Source organism: Aspergillus tanneri, assembly GCF_003426965.1.
Source record: "Aspergillus tanneri strain NIH1004 chromosome Unknown AapTan_1_pilon_pilon_pilon, whole genome shotgun sequence".
Taxonomy (NCBI): Eukaryota; Fungi; Ascomycota; class Eurotiomycetes; order Eurotiales; family Aspergillaceae; genus Aspergillus; species Aspergillus tanneri.
The window spans coordinates 2,831,572-2,850,640 of NW_022984628.1; the positions used below are offsets into that span (position 1 = coordinate 2,831,572).

The following is a 19,069-nucleotide window of genomic DNA, read 5'->3' on the forward strand; positions in this document are numbered from 1 at the left end:
TATGCTCCTCTTCCTCCCTTTCCCTATACTTAATATTTTCGTTACAAGCACCAAATAGAATCGATTTGGCAACATTTCCATCTCTGCTTCGTAGGTCATAACATCCTAAATAGGAATAGTATAGCGTTTATGCAGGAGTAGCTGGAGTATCAGCACGTGACCATATGATGGACAGGATATACAACTATACGGCGTATTCAAATAGTTTTGCAGAGGAGACGGTAGCGTAAGTATACTTCCCCTATTATCGTTTGGGCTGAAATCCTGTCGATGCCTCTGATGTGTCTATTGAGCGCAGTCCGGATGAAGTCTTTGCCGCTCTAAGTTCAAAAACTAGCAGTATTCGAACCCCAAGGATTTAGAGAGTTTGTGGCATCTGGAAGTAGGGGAAATGCACATTCTGTGAATTCCAAATCATGACCGTAGTACGACACCATAACTGGCGATCTTTGCGACCAACTTGGTGATAGGCAACCCCGATTATGGCATCAGCCAATCTCGATCGACATCCATCAAACATGCCGCAGAAAGGGAGAAGTAGTGGCGCAAGCTCAGGAATGATGGAATCTTCAGACGGTTGTGTTACCTCATCATGAGTAAGGGTCTCAACCCTTTATAAGGATTGACTTCTCATGAGTCGAATCAGGCACTTCCTTGAGTATGACTAAGGCTCACCCCTCCGCTGACAGCGTAACCGCTAGTGCGGCGATCCGACCTGACTGCTCCGTACTGAGGGCGTCTGGTCCAGATCGATTGCCATGACACGAAGACAACGAGAGGAACTGATCAGCAGTGGATATATCAGAGTACTGGAACCTTCCATCTGATGTGAGATCATAGATTAACATATTTGCTCCGCTGGCAGGAATTTCGACGAGGACCGCCAGTTCGGAGATGGGATATCGGAGCCGAGCAGGAGCAACCACTACACAGCCCCTGACATAGGATCGACGGTGCAAAAGTGAGGCGTCATTGGTCCACATCTGCCTTATTTTTAGGTTGATAAGAACGAGAAAATATGTACACAACTCCATAGCGCTGTGTCTCCGTCCAACCAATAATAGACGCCTCCTTACTTGGAAGAATGGATGAACCATCTTGCAAAATGTGTAGTGTTTAGTATGCGTCGTACCCTGTACAGTTTTGGTGGTATTTAATAGGAATAGATCTACCGGTAACATCTAAAAGGGGCGCTACAGGGGAAATACTAGGGGTAGGAGGAGAGCTGGGGACTTTGGGTCAATAAAGCATCGATGGTTGTAAAGATATGATCATATGACCATACAGGAGGCATAGAAAGTGATTGATAATAAAAGACGTGGCGCAGATTGTAGGAGTCATAACCGGTCCACTGCAGAAAGCTAAGCGGAGTTCAGACAATGCTGACCATGGATCCAGCCCTTTGAAGGCGGGATGATCGACGGCGTCTTGGCAACATCACGGGTATAAGGTCTTGCCAAGGGCCGTTATATATCGCCTAAGTCGCTACCATATCCAGCCTCAGTCTATCTCCGAAGCTTGACCTGCTTCTTCGTCCGTAACGTATACATTTCATTGTCCGGGGTCGACTTATCTCCCGTCCCATAGATACCCTCCGTTTTTGGTTCTGAAATACATGCGTATGTACTTGATCCTCTGCCTGCCTTCCCTTCATGGACTCCCTCCCCACACTATCTATCCCCATGCCCGTCCTCTCCCTCTTCTCCCAGCAAGGTGAAACATAAAGCTACGCGGCTGCATCTAAATATCCTGTTGGCTAACTGATACCTTTCCTTTCTTTCCATTTAGACCGGATCCGTTCGTGGGCGAAAGCTCACGCGTCTAATGGCAGTACAGCAACCTCTACCCCTTCTGGCGAGCACGATGATAAACCCCCAGACAAGGAGGCCACGAGGTCTCCATCACAAAATGGTGAAGTGAACGGGGATAATCAGGGGCCGGCATGTCCGCAGGCCAACACTGAAAAAGGAGAAACCTCCAGTCCGGAATTATTGATCCAGATAAAAAAGGGCAGCATCCTTTTTTGCAGGCATACCAAAACGGCCCTTTGTCACAGCTGGGTCAACACCTTGCTGGTGTTTGTGCCAGTGGGTATTGCGGTCAAGTCTGCAGGTCTGAACCCTGACCTGATCTTTGCCATGAATGCGATCGCCATTATCCCCCTGGCGGGACTGTTGAGCCATGCCACCGAATGTGTCGCTAACCGGCTAGGCGATACGGTTGGGGCATTGATTAATGTTACTTTTGGAAACGCAGTGGAGTTGATCATTTTGTGAGTCTGCCTTGTTTGTCTAATAGAATGGTCATATCAAGTTAACCTGTTCAAATAGTATGTAAGTGTCGTTTGATCGATATTCTTATATACTGGGCTAACTTTTCTGGTTGAACCCAGCATCGCCCTTGTCAAGGTGAGCATTATATTGTACTATCTTGCTCATTATTCAGTATCTAATATACGCAGAATCAAATTCGAATTGTTCAGGCATCCCTGCTCGGGTCCATCCTGGCAAATCTACTTCTCATTTTGGGAATGGCATTTCTCTTGGGTGGCCTACGCTTCCAGGAACAGGTACAGGCTTTTAGGGTATAATAGCGCCCTTTCCGTCTTTCTAACCTTGTATAGATCTATAACAGCACTGTCACTCAAATGAGTGCCTGTCTCCTCAGTTTGAGCGTTATGAGCTTGCTCCTCCCGGTTAGTGCCAAAGTATCCGTCATCAACTGCTGTGTCTAACCGTGCGTATAGACGGCCTTCCACGCCTCCTGGTCAGACAACTCTTCCGCCGATAAATACACCCTTAAAGTCAGTCGTGGAACAAGTGTGGTAAGCATTTATTCGGACACTGTCGATAAACAACCTCCCTCATTCTCTTATAATAGGTTTTGCTTCTTGTGTACATCCTGTACATCGTGTTCCAGCTGAAGTCCCATTCGTATCTATACGCCAGCATTCCACAGCAAATTATTGACGAAGAATCCCACCCGGGTGTACTGGCTGAGTTTATGAACCCTTCGTCGGACTCGTCTAGTAGTTCATCCGACAATGAATCAGTCGATACTACCACGTCATGGTCGACAGCCAAACGCATCAAGAGAGCAATGAAATCCCGAAGATATCGGAAATCGAGCACCAGCTCCAAGGATTCTGGATCATTGCGCAAGAAGTCCGTTTCTGAAGCGCCCAGCGCCGGCGTAAGCGACACAGTCGGGTCTATCGTTGAGTCGATACCCAGTCACCCCGAGGACCAGTGGTATCATGCCACAAGCCCGCCAGATGACAGCCGATATGACGCAGATAACGACACACATCGATTCAATGTGCCACAGTCGAGAGACTTCGGTCGAGATGTTGGTCGCAAAAAGGTCTCCAGGCGAGACTCCAAGGCGAAGAAGCGCCGAAGTAAAGCAAACAAGAAGCCCAAGATGACCCAGGAGCAGGAAAAGGAAGCCGCTATAGTTGCCACTACTCCAGTTTCTACGCGACCAAAGTTGAATGCTTTATCGGCACCGCCTGATTGTTGTGAATCCCATGTTGTCTTTCAGGATGCATCTGAAATTCCCAAGAGACGATCACCATTTCGCCCGATTATGCCATCCTTACTCTCGAACACGGTTTTCTCTACCACAGTGACTACCAACAATACTGCACCGGTCGGCTCCTCAGGCAACTTCAACGGACTTCGGCGCTCTAATTCTCTCCCAAGCAAGATGAATCAAATGAACAGGCCCCCTCCTGTTGGAAATGCCGTTCAATTTGCCCGAGGTGCAGCCCGTATGCCCACTGCGGTCCATCCCACAACCGCTGAAGTCCCCCCTCCGTCCCATGAGCCGGACATGTCGCGTACTGCTGCCGTGGTCATGCTTCTCTTGTCAACGGGGCTTGTGGCAGTATGTGCGGAATTCCTGGTGGATGCTATTCCATCAATGATTAAGAGTTCGAACGTCAGCGAGGCTTTCATCGGTCTGATCATCCTGCCCATAGTGGGCAATGCTGCGGAGCATGTGACCGCTGTCACTGTGGCTACCAAGAATAAGATGGATCTAGCTATTGGAGTGTCGGTTGGAAGCAGTATCCAAATTGGTGAGTATTGAGGTCGATCTTTATTGACAAAAAGTACTAACGAGAGGCAGCAATTTTTGTCACGCCCCTAGTGGTGATTCTGGGATGGTGCATGGATAAGGAAATGACGTTGTACTTCACTCTCTTCGAGACTGTCTGCCTGTTTGTCACCGCCTTCGTGGTTAATTTCCTGGTGTTGGACGGGCGTAGTAATTACCTAGAAGGGGCTCTATTAATTGCTGCATATGTGATTATTGGGTGAGTCTCTCCCTCTCCGTGTGGGTTCGGTGTCAGTGCTCATTGTTTTTTGCAGAGTTGGTGCCTTCTTCTACCCTGCCACAGATAAGTCCAGCGACGTTGGTAGTGTCGGTAGTTTTGGTAATGGTTACTGAGAGGAGCCGAGACCAGGTGTCATTGTTCACCTCCTATTCCCTGTAATATTGATCTTTGATGTACGGAATATAAGCAAACAGGGCAGATCAAGTGGCTGAAGATTGGGGCTAATTGCAGTGGGCCAGCTGGGACGAGAAAGTGTGGATTACCCCTGTGTTGCCTAGGATCCTCTTTTTATAGAATGATACAGATTGGATGGTCTCTCATGAGTCGCATCATCCTGCCAATATGAGACATTTACCCAGAGTTGTGTTTTCTGTGCGGGGACTTCTTCCGGGATAGTGGAGGCCTTCATTACGCCCATACAATACCTGTACTCCGTAGTGCTAGGAATGTTCCGGAATCGTCATGTGGCTAAGCTCGGAGGGACATTTCGGCCACCACGGACACCGCCACAGCCATTGGCCGCGACACACGTGGCTGCCCCAACTAGGGCCTGTTATGGAAACACCTCAGGCCGCCAGACATCGTGTGACGCCTTCTGTCTTTGAGTATCGATCAATGGAGGCAAGCCGGTCTTTCAGCCTGTTTCTTGGCATTTGTGGCTTGTTATTTTCCGAATGAGGCTTGATGGTCCTCAGCAACCAATGGTAGCACAATGACACACCGGTGTGGCTCAACTATGCACCCTGGTTTCCCGATTGGTTCACACGTGTAAAGTCACCCCACTCACCAGCCCTTTTGTGGCGCCAAGCGGAACAATGGATACCGAACACACTTCTTCATATGTAGTAATACTGACTTTACTATACTTAGTCTAGGCGGGCGCAATCACCTCCCTATGCCCACAAGTACAACGGAGCAGCAGGACCGACGGGTAAGGAGGTGGGGGGAGGACAAGTCATCGGAAGGGTCGATTCCGGTTATGCCGTCCGTGATACAGAAGCACTGACAGGATGATAAGGCTATAAGCGATATCAGAATGAGGAACTGATCTGTCACAGTCTGATCGGGTTGTTCGATCAATGGCTTTTGAAACCACCTACAAACCGTTTAAAGGAGCTGTATAATGTATCTGCCTAAATTTTCGCATATCCATATGCCTTCTGGATCTGCAGTTTCCGCCAAACCACCCGACTATTGACAGTTCTCCATCCAACTAATAACGCAGTGGGGAATCCAGTAGCGTCAGGTCTTCCAAGGCCGACGAATGGCTTTTTGGGCTCAGCAACTTCGTGGACGGACTGTCAGTCCGTAGGAAATTGATTATTATTATTTTGTATTGTATCTGTATGGAGTCCCAGGGGGTTGGTGTCGAATACACTAGGTATCCATAGTCATACTCACACGCTGTCCTGACCCTCCCTTCCCCTCCTCCGTTTGATAATGAATAATATTTAAAGGTCCATTTCCCTGATCCTTCGCTTTCGCTCCTTATTCTCTTTTTCCTCCTCCCTATTTCCCTCATCTCGTTCATCCAACTGTCTATCTGTTTATTCTACTCTCCAACCATGGCTTACTACGGAGAGCAACAACAGCCTCCCTACTACGGCGGCGGCCCGCCACAGCAGCACCCTCCATACGAACGACCTCCGTACGATCGTCCTCCATACGATCGTCCTCCCTACGAAGGCGACCGTCCCCCTTATGAGCAGCGCCCACCCTACGACCGTCCCCCCTACGACAGACCCCCATCCGATCGTCCTCCATACGAACGGCCCCCATACGAGGGTGATCGACCCTCCTACGATCGACCGCCCTATGATTCTCAACGCTCCTACGACTCTCGTCCTCCCTACAGCTCTCCTCCACCATCGGCCCGTCCTCCCCCGGTGCCCCCTCCACCTCTCCCGCAGGGCTGGACTGAGGAATGGGAGCCTAACGTCCGTCGGGGTTTCTTCGTGGAGACCGCCACCGGCCGCTCGCAGTGGGAAGTGCCCCTCGAAGACTCGACCGGCACGCGCGACATGCCTCCTGGTGGTCCTCCTGGTCCCCCTATCCCTGCCGGTCCTCCGGGCGGATACTACGGTGGTCCTCCTCCGCCGCAGCAGGAGGGAGGATACTACGGTGGTCCCCCTCCACCTCAGGAGGGGTACTACGATGAGGAGGCCCGGAAGAAGTCCGAGAAGAAGAAGATGATGCTTGGTGCTGCGGCGGGCGCGGCTCTCGGTATTGCAGGTGGTGCTCTTTTGGGGCACGAACTCAGTAAGTTTTTTTTCTCTTCCTTGAGATGTTTATCCATACACGTAAGTGGGTACTGACTGTTTGCAGCGAAAGATTCGAGTTCCAGCTCGGACGAAGAGGAGGAGGAGGAACAGCACCAATGTCACTCCCCTCCTGCCGAGGACTGGTGAAGAGCATAGCGGTTGTGTCTACATGAAGAATATCTTTGGTTTAGGGTTGTCTATTTAGCATGCTATTGTGGTTTCGGCATACAATGAATATCCCAGCTTTTTCTTGTGCGTAGATTCGGTCGTATTTGGTAATGAGTAAACAAGTTCTGAATTGGTACTATGATGTAATCTCCCGAGAACAAATACCCCGCCATTCCCAGATGCAACTCTCTACTACTTTCTTTTGGTCAATGATAGATGCCCAAGATGCCCAAATATGTTAGTACGGCTTCTCTGTCTGTTGATACTGGCTAATGTATGGATTTCACGCTAGATACTAGTCATTCAATATGACGGTCTTGATGCCTACGAACAGCATGGCAGCAATATAGAAAAGATGTACGTCTAACGTACGGGACATTTATCAGTTTATTCTAATGTTGCTAGAACCAAGGATATACTTGCAGAGAGAAGAGCTACTGATCAGACTCTGTTTATTTCAACTCGGAGTTTACCACCTACACATACGACTTCGTATGTGTATTGCCCTGGCATGTCTGTTTATTGGTTCTAACAGCCGCCTAGGTTTTTTGTTCCGGATGCTCTTTCGTTGGAGCAGTTGAAGGAGGAATTTCCTGAGGGAGTGATTGTTGATGTCCATCAAGAAGCTTAGAGACCTGCATTCTACTTACGATTCTCTAGCAAACATATATCAAAAATAAACATGCTATATCTACTTCCAACATAAAATCTCTCCATGTAGCAACCCAAACCACCCACTTTCCTCTTCAATAAACTCTCTCCAACCACCGGCAATATTTTCCAGCTCCTGCCTCGTCGTAAACCCCTCATCCATCGCAATCACCGCAAACCCAGAAGAAGTCACCCTCTCCTCCATAGACCCGCCCCAATATCTCCGTTCCTCAGGACTACTAAAACACCAAGCTCCCGCGCTCTTCTTGATTCTATTCCTCTCAAACCCCGCCTGCTCCGCCCAGACATGAATCCTCCGCCCAGGATGCGGATTACCCCCTTTCAATCCTGCCACCTTCTGCGTGAGATCCAACCATTTCGAGATCCCATCGTTGGCGGGATACCACGACATGGAAGCCGATTCTCGCGCCGCGACGATCCCCCCATTTGGTTTCACGACGCGACGCATCTCACGCAATGCTTGTACCGGGTCCGCAATATGCTGCAACACCTGGTGCACGTGGACAATGTCGAAGGTGTTGTCTGGGAATTCCAGAGAATGGATATCCCCGACTTGGAAGTCCACGTTGGTCAGGCACTGGGAGGATGCTAGTTTGTGGGCCTCGTCTAACGGGTCAGAAACATATTCGATCCCAGTTACGTGGCCGTTGGGTACGAGACGAGCGAAATCAATCGTGATGCTGCCGGGTCCGCACCCGATGTCGAGGATCTTCATGTGCGGTTGGATGTGTGGGAGGAGATAGGCGGCGGAGTTGGTGGCGGTGCGCCAGCTGTGGGTTTGGAGGACGGAGGAGGAATGGTCTGTTGAGTAGACTGCCATTTTTATAATATTATTGTTTCTTCCTTCGAATAGATTGTGTGGTTGTAATACATGTTACTCGGACAAAAGGTGGCGCGGAGGGTTTATATTGTCCAGAGAGTGTCGGAGTTCCTGCCGGAATTCCGAACATGACACTATCAGTCCTCGGGAATAATTAACACCCATGGATATGTGCACAAACAGCAAACATCATCATCCCGAATTCATCCACTGTCTGCACCCATCGCTCAATCCGTTTCCTGCGCTCCACTGATCCCGTCTGTTCCGACCGCCACAGCTCGGAGATCTCCAGTTGCCCGTCCTCCCAGTCCAGCAGGTATCGATCGTACTCTCTTCCCCACGATTCGCGATCTCCCGCCTCCCATAATGCTTTGTTACCCGGGGCATACACGCCTCTCAATTCATCGGCTACAAAGTTCGGTAATAGTCGATCGGCGTTGTATACACTGCTGAACATGTACATGGTGAAGATGGAACGGCGTTTGGCAGCCACCTGTATCCAGGCTTCCCAGGTTGGTCGTGTGCGGGCGAGTTCCGAGGCGCAGAAGAGTCCGCTTCGCGCGGTGCGGAAGGCCAGTTCCATCAGAGTGATCATGGTTTTGTCGGTTATGGTGGAGGTGCTGCTTAATGGGGAGAAGTAGATCATGATCGAGTAGATGAGGTATGCCTGGAAAGCGGCGAGACAATCGTAGTCGTTCTGGCTAGGAGGCTGGTCTATATTAGCTGGAGCATGATTAAACGCGTAGAGAGAGAAAAGAAAGAAGAACGAAATGTCCATACCTCCTCCGCCAACCTCTCCATCTCCTGCTCCACCGTATTCATAACCATCATCTCACTCCCAGGAACAGCCTGCTCCCACATCCTCACCAGACTGTAACAATTTGCCAGCGAACGAGGCATCTCCGTCCCATGTCTCTGCGCACTGTGTATAATCGGCGGAACCCCACCTTCCTTCAGCATATACCGAGGATACGTACTCAACACGCGCGATATATACTGTACTGTAAACGGATGATAAACCTTCGGAACTTCATCCCTTCCCAAAGGCGGCAAGATATACGGACGTAACCATCGATCCCGAATATCCTCTGCATTAACACTGGGAACGAGGACCACATCCGTAAAATCCAGCCCCGTCCCCTGATTCTGATTCCGCCCGCTCGACACCTGTCTCTGTCTCCGCGACTGGCCAGAAGACCTAGACCACGAGCTGGGAGTGCTATACGGCAGAAGTGGCATATCCACCCCTGCTGCATCTAGTGGTGAAGCATCAAATACCGATGTATTGGGATAATAACCTGATGTATTACTACCTCCCGGTGCAGCATAGTTGATCCCCGCCGGGGAGAAAGGGTCTGGCTCAGACGCTGGCGCTTCCGGCAGAGGAACTGTGTATTCGCAGGGTCGTGCCAGCGACCTACACCGGGAACAGGCGGGTCGCTCAAGATTGCAACGGACTTTGGATTTTGTACAGCTTTTGCAGGCTTTTTTGCGTGGTGGACGCTGTTGGTCTTTGGCAGGGGTGGGTCTTGGGTAGGGAGCTGAGCGCATTGTGCTGTGATGACAGATTTGGTGTTGGGTCGGAATTCCGACGCTCTCGGGCTTATAATATACGGGTGCCAGCTCGCCGTGGTCTAAAAAAACCTCGGCGTGGGCTAAAATTCTGCCACCTCCGCCACCGCCTTTTTAGACCACGGTGAGCCTTTTCTTGGCATGGGCTCAGCGTGGTCTAAAATTAAATTTTCCGTACCTTTTAGACCATGTTGAATCCCTTCAGCGTAGCTTGACCACGCTGACCTTTTTGGCCTAGCGTCAGTCCCCGGTCGGTGCATATGCTGAGCATATGCTCAAAACATTAAACTGCGTGAGATTATTCATTGCATCATCAATATATATAATCAACATATTCACTATATCAAACAATAGAGGCAGATTTTGCAACACACTGTGAATGATCCTACACCCAAATTGGGTAATAAAAATGTTGGCCGCGTTTGCATTTATTTTGGAACTAGAAGACCTAATTTTTTTCTCTCATTCATTCTTTCTCTCTTCTTCTCTCTTTAAACTCCCCTTCTTGAGTAAGTATCGCATGTCCCTTCTTGGCATATACCGCGTATATACCTTGACCGGAAGACTTGAAACCTCTCCTTCTCCCCTTTCCTTTCTGTATGCCCAGAGTATATAATTACAACCATTTGTGTGACCCTTTCTTTTCTGCATACCCAGTGCATATACTACCAATCTGTGACCCAATTTCTCTTTTTTTGCATGTCAGAATACACTGATGATTTTAGTTCTTTAGGGGCCTTGTTCTCAGCATATACCATCAATATGCAGAGAATGCAGCTTTCGCGTGAAGACTTTGACAATCCAGAGGTCGCTGGGGCGGTGAACCCCCACCCCGACTACGGTTACTTCCACGGTGAGTATCTACTTAATATATTCACAACATGTGCTTAACATATGCAGGTCCCATCCCGAACCCAAACCCCACTTGGCGCCCACACCCGGACCCCCGCAGCACACCTGTGACCACCGCGGACAACGAGAGTATGGCCCCCAGAGTGCAGCATATGCTAATTATTTACAGATGCCCCAACTCCTGGTTCAAGACTGTCAGGTATTAATAGCATGGTGTAAGTAATTAACATGCCTGGCACATGCTAAGCATGGGCTGACAACCTCGCAGATGCGACATCGCAGTCAATGGCAACCAAATGTGTGGCCAGCCCGTCCGTTCTTAGATTGCTGTAGGTCGCGTTTTTTTAGCACATCGTTGGTATATGCTACCTATTCCATAGCTTCGCCGCCACATCCGGAACGCCCATCCCGGTGCCAGTGAGTTGTCTATTCCTTGTATAGGTCTAGCAGATGCTAAGGATTCATAGCTCTTAATCCCTTCCGCACCAACATTCCCCAGGCTGAGCGCATTGCGGGTGAAAAGTTAGTGGATACGTAGCTTCTCTTGGCATATGCTAATAATTGACAGCGCTTTAAAGCGATGGATCCTTAGCAGAGGATGGAGAACTGCCCGTTACGTGAAGGAGCCTGGGTATGTGCTCCCCTCCGCATATATATATGTGTACGTTGGGCGTAGGGCTAACGTATGCTAGTGAGGGTCCTATGTACGGTATTATTCAGGATTACTGTAACTTCCTTGAGCAGCTGGCGTGAGTAGAGCATATCTGTATTATATGCATAGTATATAACTAAGAACCACTAGCCAGGAAGATGACGACTTTGCTTAGCAGTTTGGGACTGAGTTCCATCGTCCTGTATGTGATCCGGGTATTTACTCTACGTATTCCCTGCGTATGCTAATATTTCCTAGAGGCTGGGTAAGGTCTCTGGTCACAAGGCATGTGCCCTGGAAACTAAGCTCTTTATAATATACTGAGTATATGCAGCGCAAATCTCCCCACTACCCTCTCTGAGCCACCTACCCCACCGTCTGCCCCAAGCGCAAGCGTGCTCCACCGAAGAAGGGTCACAAGGGTAAGTATAGCACATCCCCCTTATACTAAGCATCTGCTGAGAACTTGTAGCCACCGGTAGCCGGAAGCAGCCGGCGCGCGCCAAGAAGGATGCTGCCGAGTCGGTGCCGGAGACTGCGTAGGGCATATGCACGGTTGGTTTTAGAGATAAATTATGGAGTCTAGGAATAAGTAGAGCAAATACTAGTCTAGCCATTGTTTAGGGAATTGAAATGGCTTTTTAACATACTATACATCTACTAGGTGTATGCTCTGCACTTGCAGGGGTTTCCCTTTTTCTTTTTCTTTCCCCCCCTCTACCTCTTCCTCAAGCTCCTCAATTCGCTCAACCATATCTCTTCGTCGCTTAAGTCCCTCAAGCTCCTTTAAACGCTCTTCTAAAGGGTCTATGTTTGGCATATACACAGCGGGTGATCTAACAGGGGTCTCGATAACCTATCTACCAACACTCTGTACAGTGTAAGTGGGTGTGTTCGTTGACTTGCAGGTACATCCGGCATAAGACGGATGTGTTAAGGCTAGATACTATAGGAAAGTGTCTGCATGGCCACTCCGTCTGTATTTTGAAGAGGTGTATCATATGGATTCCCTGGATTCCATGGCAAGTGTGGCTTCTTCTGCCGGCGGTTCGCTGCCTTTTTTGCTGTTAATCTATGCATAGTATTAGCCTGGTATGTAAACAGCATATACACTGTTCATGTTGAACCATAGGGGCAATAGGGACAATAGGGCAATAGGGCAATAGGGACAATAGGGACAATAGGGACAATAGGGACAATAGGGACAATAGGGACAATAGGGACAATAGGGACAATAGGGACAATAGGGACAATAGGGACAATAGGGACAATAGGGACAATAGGGACAGTAGGGACAATAAGGGCAATAGGGATAATATAGTAATTAGCTAGAGAAATTAAACAGGCTCCAGCCCTTTAGTTTAACATACTTTGCTTTCGAATAATCTTAGTGCGCCTTTGAACGTTCGTTTGGATTTTCCATGAAGGTGGAATACCCTCCTTAATCTGTATCTTATTCTGAGTAAAGGCCTCAAATGTAAACCTTCGCAATCTAAGTATATAGTTAGTATATTATTAACTATGCTCCGCATCTACCTTGGATATACTTTACTTTAAAACAGCTGCCAGGAGTGACTGTTTCCGGCCAACACCTTGATTATCTTGAAAATGACTACTTTCACTAATTCCGGTATGTTTCCGAGCATATGTCCAGTGTTCAATCTGTATCTTTGATTGTTCCGGGGTCAGTGCACTTAAGATCCACGGCCGTTTCTTTTCCCTCTAGCCAGGATTTAGTCTCAGGATATGTATTGCATATGTAGTCCATACGCTCAAGCAAATCAGGTTTGGACGGTGCTTCTAAAAGGCTGTTAAGTAGGTGCTCTGCAGGGTGGTCCTTATACTTTAAGCGAAAATTACGCTTTAAGTGAGTTTGGCAGAATATGATTACATAGGGAAGGTGCTCAGACCACTCTCGGGATGTGTCTAGCGTATGCAAATAATCTCCAAGACCTAATATACTTAACAGGGTGCAAATACCGGGCATATATTCTGTTTATTACATACCTGGTGCTTGCTTCTTACACATATCGATAGTTATAGTCCAGATCTCATTCTCACCATGTTGAATATGGGGAAACCGTATAGGTGAGCGAGCCACATTTCCAAGTATCTTAAATAGCTTTGAGAACATTACAGCATATGCATCGCGTGTTTCGAGATTAAGAAAAGCATATGCAAAGGTATTGATTCCTAGTAACTTGCAAGTTAGTGAGCAATATTAAAAAAATATACTAGATACATACTTCGCACATATGGATTCCACCCAGAAATTGAGAAGACATTTGTCTTGCCATTAACTATTTTGAATGAGAGGTCCATCTCAATATACTTGATATTAATAAACGCCTTCGCCTGAGCATATGTACAGCATATAATAAGAAAATGCCGTGGATCAAAGAAATGGACATCATATATCCATTGCTGGTCGTCCTCTTTTAATTGGTCGAAGGCGTATTCACGTAATACCCCTAGTATCAGCTGAGCATATACCTAAAAGCAGTAGCTATTGTCATACCAGCAATATCAGTTCCTTCAGGATAAGTTAAGAGTCTCTGTTTTCGGATCAAAGCTTGAACTCTATCTTGAATATTAAGACTTTGATGTAATACACGTAGTGTTGAGGGACCAAATCGATCATATATATCAGTGAACTGTGGAGAGATCATGAACCGTCCTAAATAGAGTAGATACTTAGTATATGCTGTATATATAGAGTAAATATACTTACTTGCAGTTAGGTCAAGGATATTATGCTGGGAGATCATTTGGACCACCTCATCTGCAATATCTTTAGGTAATCGTGTTGGAGGTGGTGGAAAATGAATATGATTTAATCGACAAATCAAAATTAAGAAAGGAAACCGTTGCCAGGATGTTGGAATGTACAAGTCAAATTTAACCTTACACTTTGGAATGTAAAGCCTGCCGGTATGGTGAGTATGTGCTCGAGCTAGATTAATCCTATACTTAGCATATAGATATATAAAACTAGAAATATACTTACTACACCATCTTCTTCGGGATGTTGGCTGAGCAATAAAATCACATTCTTCTATTTTTGGGCCTGTTCCATGTTCCATAAGAACTTGAAGATAAGTCTTATCAATCTGAGCAAATCGTCGAACTGGATGAGCATAATGCCAAGGTTCAATATCTGAATTCTTGGGGCAACCAAGAAAATGATTCTGGGTTAATTAGTATATACTAAATATATGTAGTAGATGTACCTAAAGCATACCTGATTTTGATAAAACATTACCGGTGGTGTTTCACCACATGTCTTGATACCTTGATATTCACAAGGACCTCCATCCTGCCACCAACATTTCATAAAAGCATAGAAGACATCTTCAGTTTTTTTTTGATTAGTTGATCAATTGCTTGAGGATAAAAGGGTTCGGCGTAACGTAAGCGCTGTTTATTAAGTAAATCAAGATTAACCTGGTTATATGCCCGTGATATACTTAGCATATGATCATAGACCCGCTCACAGGCCTTTACCGAACCATATATATAAGATCTATGCCAAGCCTTGTGTTGTCCGTTATCATCAAGCTTGTTTAGAAGATCCATTTTGACGAGCTTTGCAGCCCCTGTATGGTTTTTGCAAACTGAATCTATTTAAAGTATTAGTATAGTATAGAACAGATATATACTCTACATACCTTTGACATAAGCCGTGTAAAAATATTATTTATTTCTTCCTCAGAGAAATCATTTGGATTCCTTGAGGATGGAAATGGATTGCAGTCATGAATAAAATGAAGAATACCTTCTGCTGCTGTTGCTGGATATTCAGGTATTAAAAGATGTTCTTGAATCTCTTTAACCTTAATCTTATGACTGGCATTTCGCGCAACGACAACACCATCTGAAGTAGCTGCTTCCTAACATAGACTTAGTATATATTATGCATATATTAGATATACACTAACCCGCTGTAGGCCCATTACTATTGGTGTAAAAGATTCTTGTTCCTGTATATCATCTCCTGGATCTGACGGAGTAGACCTAGTACTGATTATACTACTAGAATCATCTCTATGAGATTCCTGCACCTCGTTCTGATAATTGGGTATATTAGTATAGGGTTTGTATATACCCAGTATATAATAAACATATATACACATACCTGGATTGGGATATTGTTGATCCATTCTACCACTCTTTCCCGAACTTCGGTACCAGCCATTGTTGTGGTTTGGTCAACCTATACAGAGTATATGCAGAGTGGATACTCTGTATTGTGTAGTACAAAATATCCTTAGGGCTACACCTTACCAATTATAGTAATTAAGCCCTAGTGCATATGCTCAGCGTGGTCTAAAAATCTTTTGAAAATCTCATCGTGGCCTAAGAATACTGACTAATCATTTAGGCCATGATGAGTTTACCTAGTGCGTAAGCTCAGCGTGGTCTAAAAAGAGCGGTGAGTCTCGGGGCAGAATTTTAGCCCACGCCGAGGTTTTTTTAGACCACGCCGAGCTACAAGCCCTATAATATATTAGGCTGGTGGGGTTTGGAGGATTAGTCATTCTATAGTTATGTAGCGGCATAACAGTTTCAAAAAAGAAAAGAAAAGAAATATACACATGTGTCTATTCCTACCAGCCAGCCCAGTACGGATGACTGTAGTAAGTAGAAGTCAATGCCATGGACTGGGCAAGTCATGTTGAGCTTCTGTTTGCTCTATACCCTATGGCTTTATAAACAAATACTTGTATTTAAGCAACTTCTCTGTTATCGCCTTCAACATTAGCTCCTGAGCCAGCATATTTAAGACATAGGTAGTACCATATCCTCTACTCTCCGTTTGTTCAATAGTTGATGTCTTCCGAAATCTCTTCCACGCCGTCCCTGCATACTTGGCGGCGAATACGCTCAGCAACAACGCAATAAAACACAAGATAACAGAGCTATAGTACGCGCTCTGGTAGCCGACCCGACCGTACGCATCTTTTGGAAGAGATGGATCACCGTATCGCTGCTGGATTAATGGCAGTAATAACAGCCAGACCGAGGATTGAGCCGCCCACCTGTAATGCGACGTTGAACACATCTGCAACTGCACCTTGATCGGCTTTCGAAGCAGAGGAAATAACCACAAAATTGGCAGTGATGTACACGGCGCCTATACCGGCAATATAGAGGATCATGCCGGCGAAGGCGTACCGCCAGTAGGATGTATCATGTTCGATGAAGGAGAGCAGGAGCACACCGGGAATGGAGAAGCACCAGCAGAGGATAAACTGTCCAATTTTTTTGGTTAGTGAGAAGTTCCTTCTTTAGATTCTGTAGCTTTGCTCTTAAGAGTGGAAGGGGAGGGCATCTGGTTTTTAACTTACCATAAGACGCGCTCCAAGAATGGCACTAGTCGGCCAGACAACGTATTGAATATGAGGGCGCTAATCCCCAGAGCGATAAAGAGGACAGAGGTGTGAATCGGGCTATTTCCGTAGGACTGAGCTACAGGGTCAGGAAATAAGTGCAAGCCCGGCGAACCGCGTAGGTGCATACAGCAAGCACAAGGATGAAATTAAAGGAGGTGGAGGAGAAAAGATGGTGCGCAACAATGCCATTGAAAGTCCGATACCCGTGGACGAATAAACCAGGCAGAACCTCGGAGATCGCGAGAGGGGCGACAATGCCGGTACTGCTCCAGCCAGACGTATTCGCGGACGTGACCGCGTATGGAAGGACCAGGATTCCTGCAACACTTAATAAAATACCTAGGGGGTCGCATCGGGTGATCATTCTATGGAAGACTGCGGTCATGTTGCCAGTACGGGGTTCCTCCTGCCCAGCCTGCTCTATATCCAGGGCTAGCACTGCGGCCGTCCTTTTAGTTCTCCATGCCATCATTGTACCGCGCACTCAATGACATCGAAGAGAAACTCGACATCATCTCCGTCATCAAAACATTCGATGTGCAGCAGATCGACACTGCCGTTACTACGGAACCAGCGAGGTATATGGAACGAAGGTCTGATAACTTCAAGACTTCCATCCGCCCATCTACTGACCTCTCAGAGAGACTTGATCTCAACTCCGCCGTGAAACCTCTTGACGTCCGGAGGCTCGATCCGCCATCACCACGAAACCAGGTACGAACAATAGTGCCGAAGTCAAAAAACCAACTCTCTCGTACATTCAGCCCTTTCGGTAGATGTCTTCGTCCCGGACATCAGCCAATGACTACTGACTGTAAGGCCTCTGCCAAAATGTCGATCATATCCAGGGGCCCGTTCTTATCGAGCCCTTACATTTCTGGCATTTCGAGTAAGGCAATTGCCTTTTTGGTGTTGTGAATACATATGAACGGCTCGATATCAACCCTATAGGCACCTTGCAACCATACTGCATCTCTGTATCATGATTGTACCCGCAATGGATTTAATGGTTTCCTTGAGGGAAATAGCCTAAAAATGGGTATGGAACTAACGGGTGCGGCGCCGGCGCCTCCATATACCAATGAGGGTTGTTAATTCAAGCTAACTACCATATTCATATACCTGCCATCTTTTTGCCATATTTCACAGTCAGGCCACACTATGCAGCTAGTTGTAGAATCTTGCTCCACAGGGTTCTTTTTCCTTTTCATGTTTCGTTTTCTCAGTTCAATCCATTTAATCGGCATTTACATTGTCCCTTGCACAAACGGCACGGGGCCTAGGCATTGGCACTTAACTCGGCCCTGCGCAAACTCCTCTCCCCTCTGCTCAGATACATGGTGAACAACTAAATACAAATCCTTCCCTGCATTCCATTCCCCATCAGTTATAGCATCTTGAATATCCTTTTCCCAAAGCCACTCTTCCGGTCATAGATGCTTTCCGGTTTAGCACACTTCCACACCAGTACGTCCCGGCTAGTGGGTCGTAGGGTTTCAGTATTGCCGTACACTGGAATAGCGAACAGCTGAACATTAATAACTCTTTGGGGTGGACAAGAAAGTATCGTGTGCAAGCGATCCAGCAGTCTGGATTTAATACTTAATGAAATTCCCGGGGTTTGATGGCCGCTGCAATTACTAAGAACGGACGTGAGGTAGTCATGTATGCCTCGAGTATTATTATACAGATCGATAGATGATGGGAGCTGGTGAACCCCAAAATCCTGAAAGCGTCGAATTAATGGTAGGGTATCGGAGTGGATTGTTGTGGGAATGACAAAGGAATTTTCTGATAAGTCATCTTTTTTTGTGTCCCGGAGATCCCAGTGATGCACCATCGTGGTTGATTGCTGATCATGAATGTCGGTGATGCTTATAATTATTTCATGTTGGTGAGTATAGACTTCGAACTCTGAGTCCTGAAAAGCTGGAAGCTGTTTGATACTTAATATTAATTACAGCGGAGGTCCAAAAGCTCGGGGGAGCATACTTTAATAACCCGTACTCTTTGTCTTGTTCTGGGTGTTCTGAATATGGCGGCGGCTCTTCCATTGTAGGGAGCATATTGGAATCCAAGTAAAGATGCCTAGGAAGAGAGCTAAGCTAAGGAATATTAAATGCAGCATATTTCCCCGCAAAAATATGGTAGACCATAGACTCCTCGGTGTGCAGTTTTCTGTAAGACTTTTGCTTTCAACTCTTCACCCGCACCGCATTAATCCTTTTTTTTTTTTTTTACCTCTTATTTTCCTAACATTTCCGCATCTTTCCATCTATTTTTTATTACGCTGGCCCCAATATAGCGCCTGTTATATAGCGTTTTGTATTTCTAGTTAAA

At 46.8% G+C, this 19,069-nt stretch overlaps 9 protein-coding genes across 9 annotated transcripts; 5 read left to right on the forward strand and 4 right to left on the reverse strand.

The window, feature by feature from the left end:
• Positions 1-1,615: 1,615 nt before the first annotated feature.
• Positions 1,616-4,452, forward strand: ATNIH1004_002917 (putative membrane bound cation transporter; the record flags this gene model as incomplete). Its single annotated transcript, XM_033567601.1, has 10 exons — positions 1,616-1,619; positions 1,837-1,944; positions 2,089-2,272; positions 2,393-2,408; positions 2,462-2,569; positions 2,624-2,695; positions 2,747-2,824; positions 2,881-4,081; positions 4,153-4,318; positions 4,374-4,452. 10 exons carry the CDS (start codon positions 1,616-1,618, stop codon positions 4,450-4,452), a joined length of 2,016 nt encoding a protein of 671 aa, XP_033429596.1.
• Positions 4,453-5,904: 1,452 nt separating this feature from the next.
• Positions 5,905-6,747, forward strand: ATNIH1004_002918 (WW domain protein; the record flags this gene model as incomplete). The annotated part of the gene is made up of 2 exons (XM_033567602.1): positions 5,905-6,598; positions 6,665-6,747. 2 exons carry the CDS (start codon positions 5,905-5,907, stop codon positions 6,745-6,747), a joined length of 777 nt encoding a protein of 258 aa, XP_033429597.1.
• A 246-nt stretch (positions 6,748-6,993) lies between these two features.
• Positions 6,994-7,399, forward strand: ATNIH1004_002919 (uncharacterized protein; the record flags this gene model as incomplete). Its single annotated transcript, XM_033567603.1, has 4 exons — positions 6,994-7,005; positions 7,061-7,125; positions 7,174-7,260; positions 7,312-7,399. 4 exons carry the CDS (start codon positions 6,994-6,996, stop codon positions 7,397-7,399), a joined length of 252 nt encoding a protein of 83 aa, XP_033429598.1.
• A 60-nt stretch (positions 7,400-7,459) lies between these two features.
• ATNIH1004_002920 (class I SAM-dependent methyltransferase) lies at positions 7,460-8,260 on the reverse strand (the record flags this gene model as incomplete). Its single annotated transcript, XM_033567604.1, has 1 exon — positions 7,460-8,260. The coding sequence occupies one exon, from the start codon at positions 8,258-8,260 to the stop codon at positions 7,460-7,462; it is 801 nt and encodes a 266-aa protein (XP_033429599.1).
• Positions 8,261-8,414: 154 nt separating this feature from the next.
• Positions 8,415-9,811, reverse strand: ATNIH1004_002921 (Zn(II)2Cys6 transcription factor domain-containing protein; the record flags this gene model as incomplete). Its single annotated transcript, XM_033567605.1, has 2 exons — positions 8,415-8,969; positions 9,041-9,811. The coding sequence occupies 2 exons, from the start codon at positions 9,809-9,811 to the stop codon at positions 8,415-8,417; spliced, it is 1,326 nt and encodes a 441-aa protein (XP_033429600.1).
• A 783-nt stretch (positions 9,812-10,594) lies between these two features.
• ATNIH1004_002922 (uncharacterized protein) lies at positions 10,595-11,879 on the forward strand (the record flags this gene model as incomplete). Its single annotated transcript, XM_033567606.1, has 10 exons — positions 10,595-10,685; positions 10,733-10,813; positions 10,854-10,899; positions 10,953-10,995; positions 11,065-11,101; positions 11,152-11,206; positions 11,253-11,315; positions 11,377-11,393; positions 11,671-11,758; positions 11,819-11,879. 10 exons carry the CDS (start codon positions 10,595-10,597, stop codon positions 11,877-11,879), a joined length of 582 nt encoding a protein of 193 aa, XP_033429601.1.
• A 3,020-nt stretch (positions 11,880-14,899) lies between these two features.
• Positions 14,900-15,531, reverse strand: ATNIH1004_002923 (uncharacterized protein; the record flags this gene model as incomplete). Its single annotated transcript, XM_033567607.1, has 4 exons — positions 14,900-14,956; positions 15,005-15,226; positions 15,275-15,403; positions 15,472-15,531. 4 exons carry the CDS (start codon positions 15,529-15,531, stop codon positions 14,900-14,902), a joined length of 468 nt encoding a protein of 155 aa, XP_033429602.1.
• Positions 15,532-16,312: 781 nt separating this feature from the next.
• On the reverse strand, positions 16,313-17,114 carry ATNIH1004_002924 (uncharacterized protein; the record flags this gene model as incomplete). Its single annotated transcript, XM_033567608.1, has 3 exons — positions 16,313-16,619; positions 16,685-16,800; positions 16,857-17,114. The coding sequence occupies 3 exons, from the start codon at positions 17,112-17,114 to the stop codon at positions 16,313-16,315; spliced, it is 681 nt and encodes a 226-aa protein (XP_033429603.1).
• A 77-nt stretch (positions 17,115-17,191) lies between these two features.
• On the forward strand, positions 17,192-17,622 carry ATNIH1004_002925 (uncharacterized protein; the record flags this gene model as incomplete). The annotated part of the gene is made up of 2 exons (XM_033567609.1): positions 17,192-17,443; positions 17,578-17,622. The coding sequence occupies 2 exons, from the start codon at positions 17,192-17,194 to the stop codon at positions 17,620-17,622; spliced, it is 297 nt and encodes a 98-aa protein (XP_033429604.1).
• Positions 17,623-19,069: the final 1,447 nt, after the last annotated feature.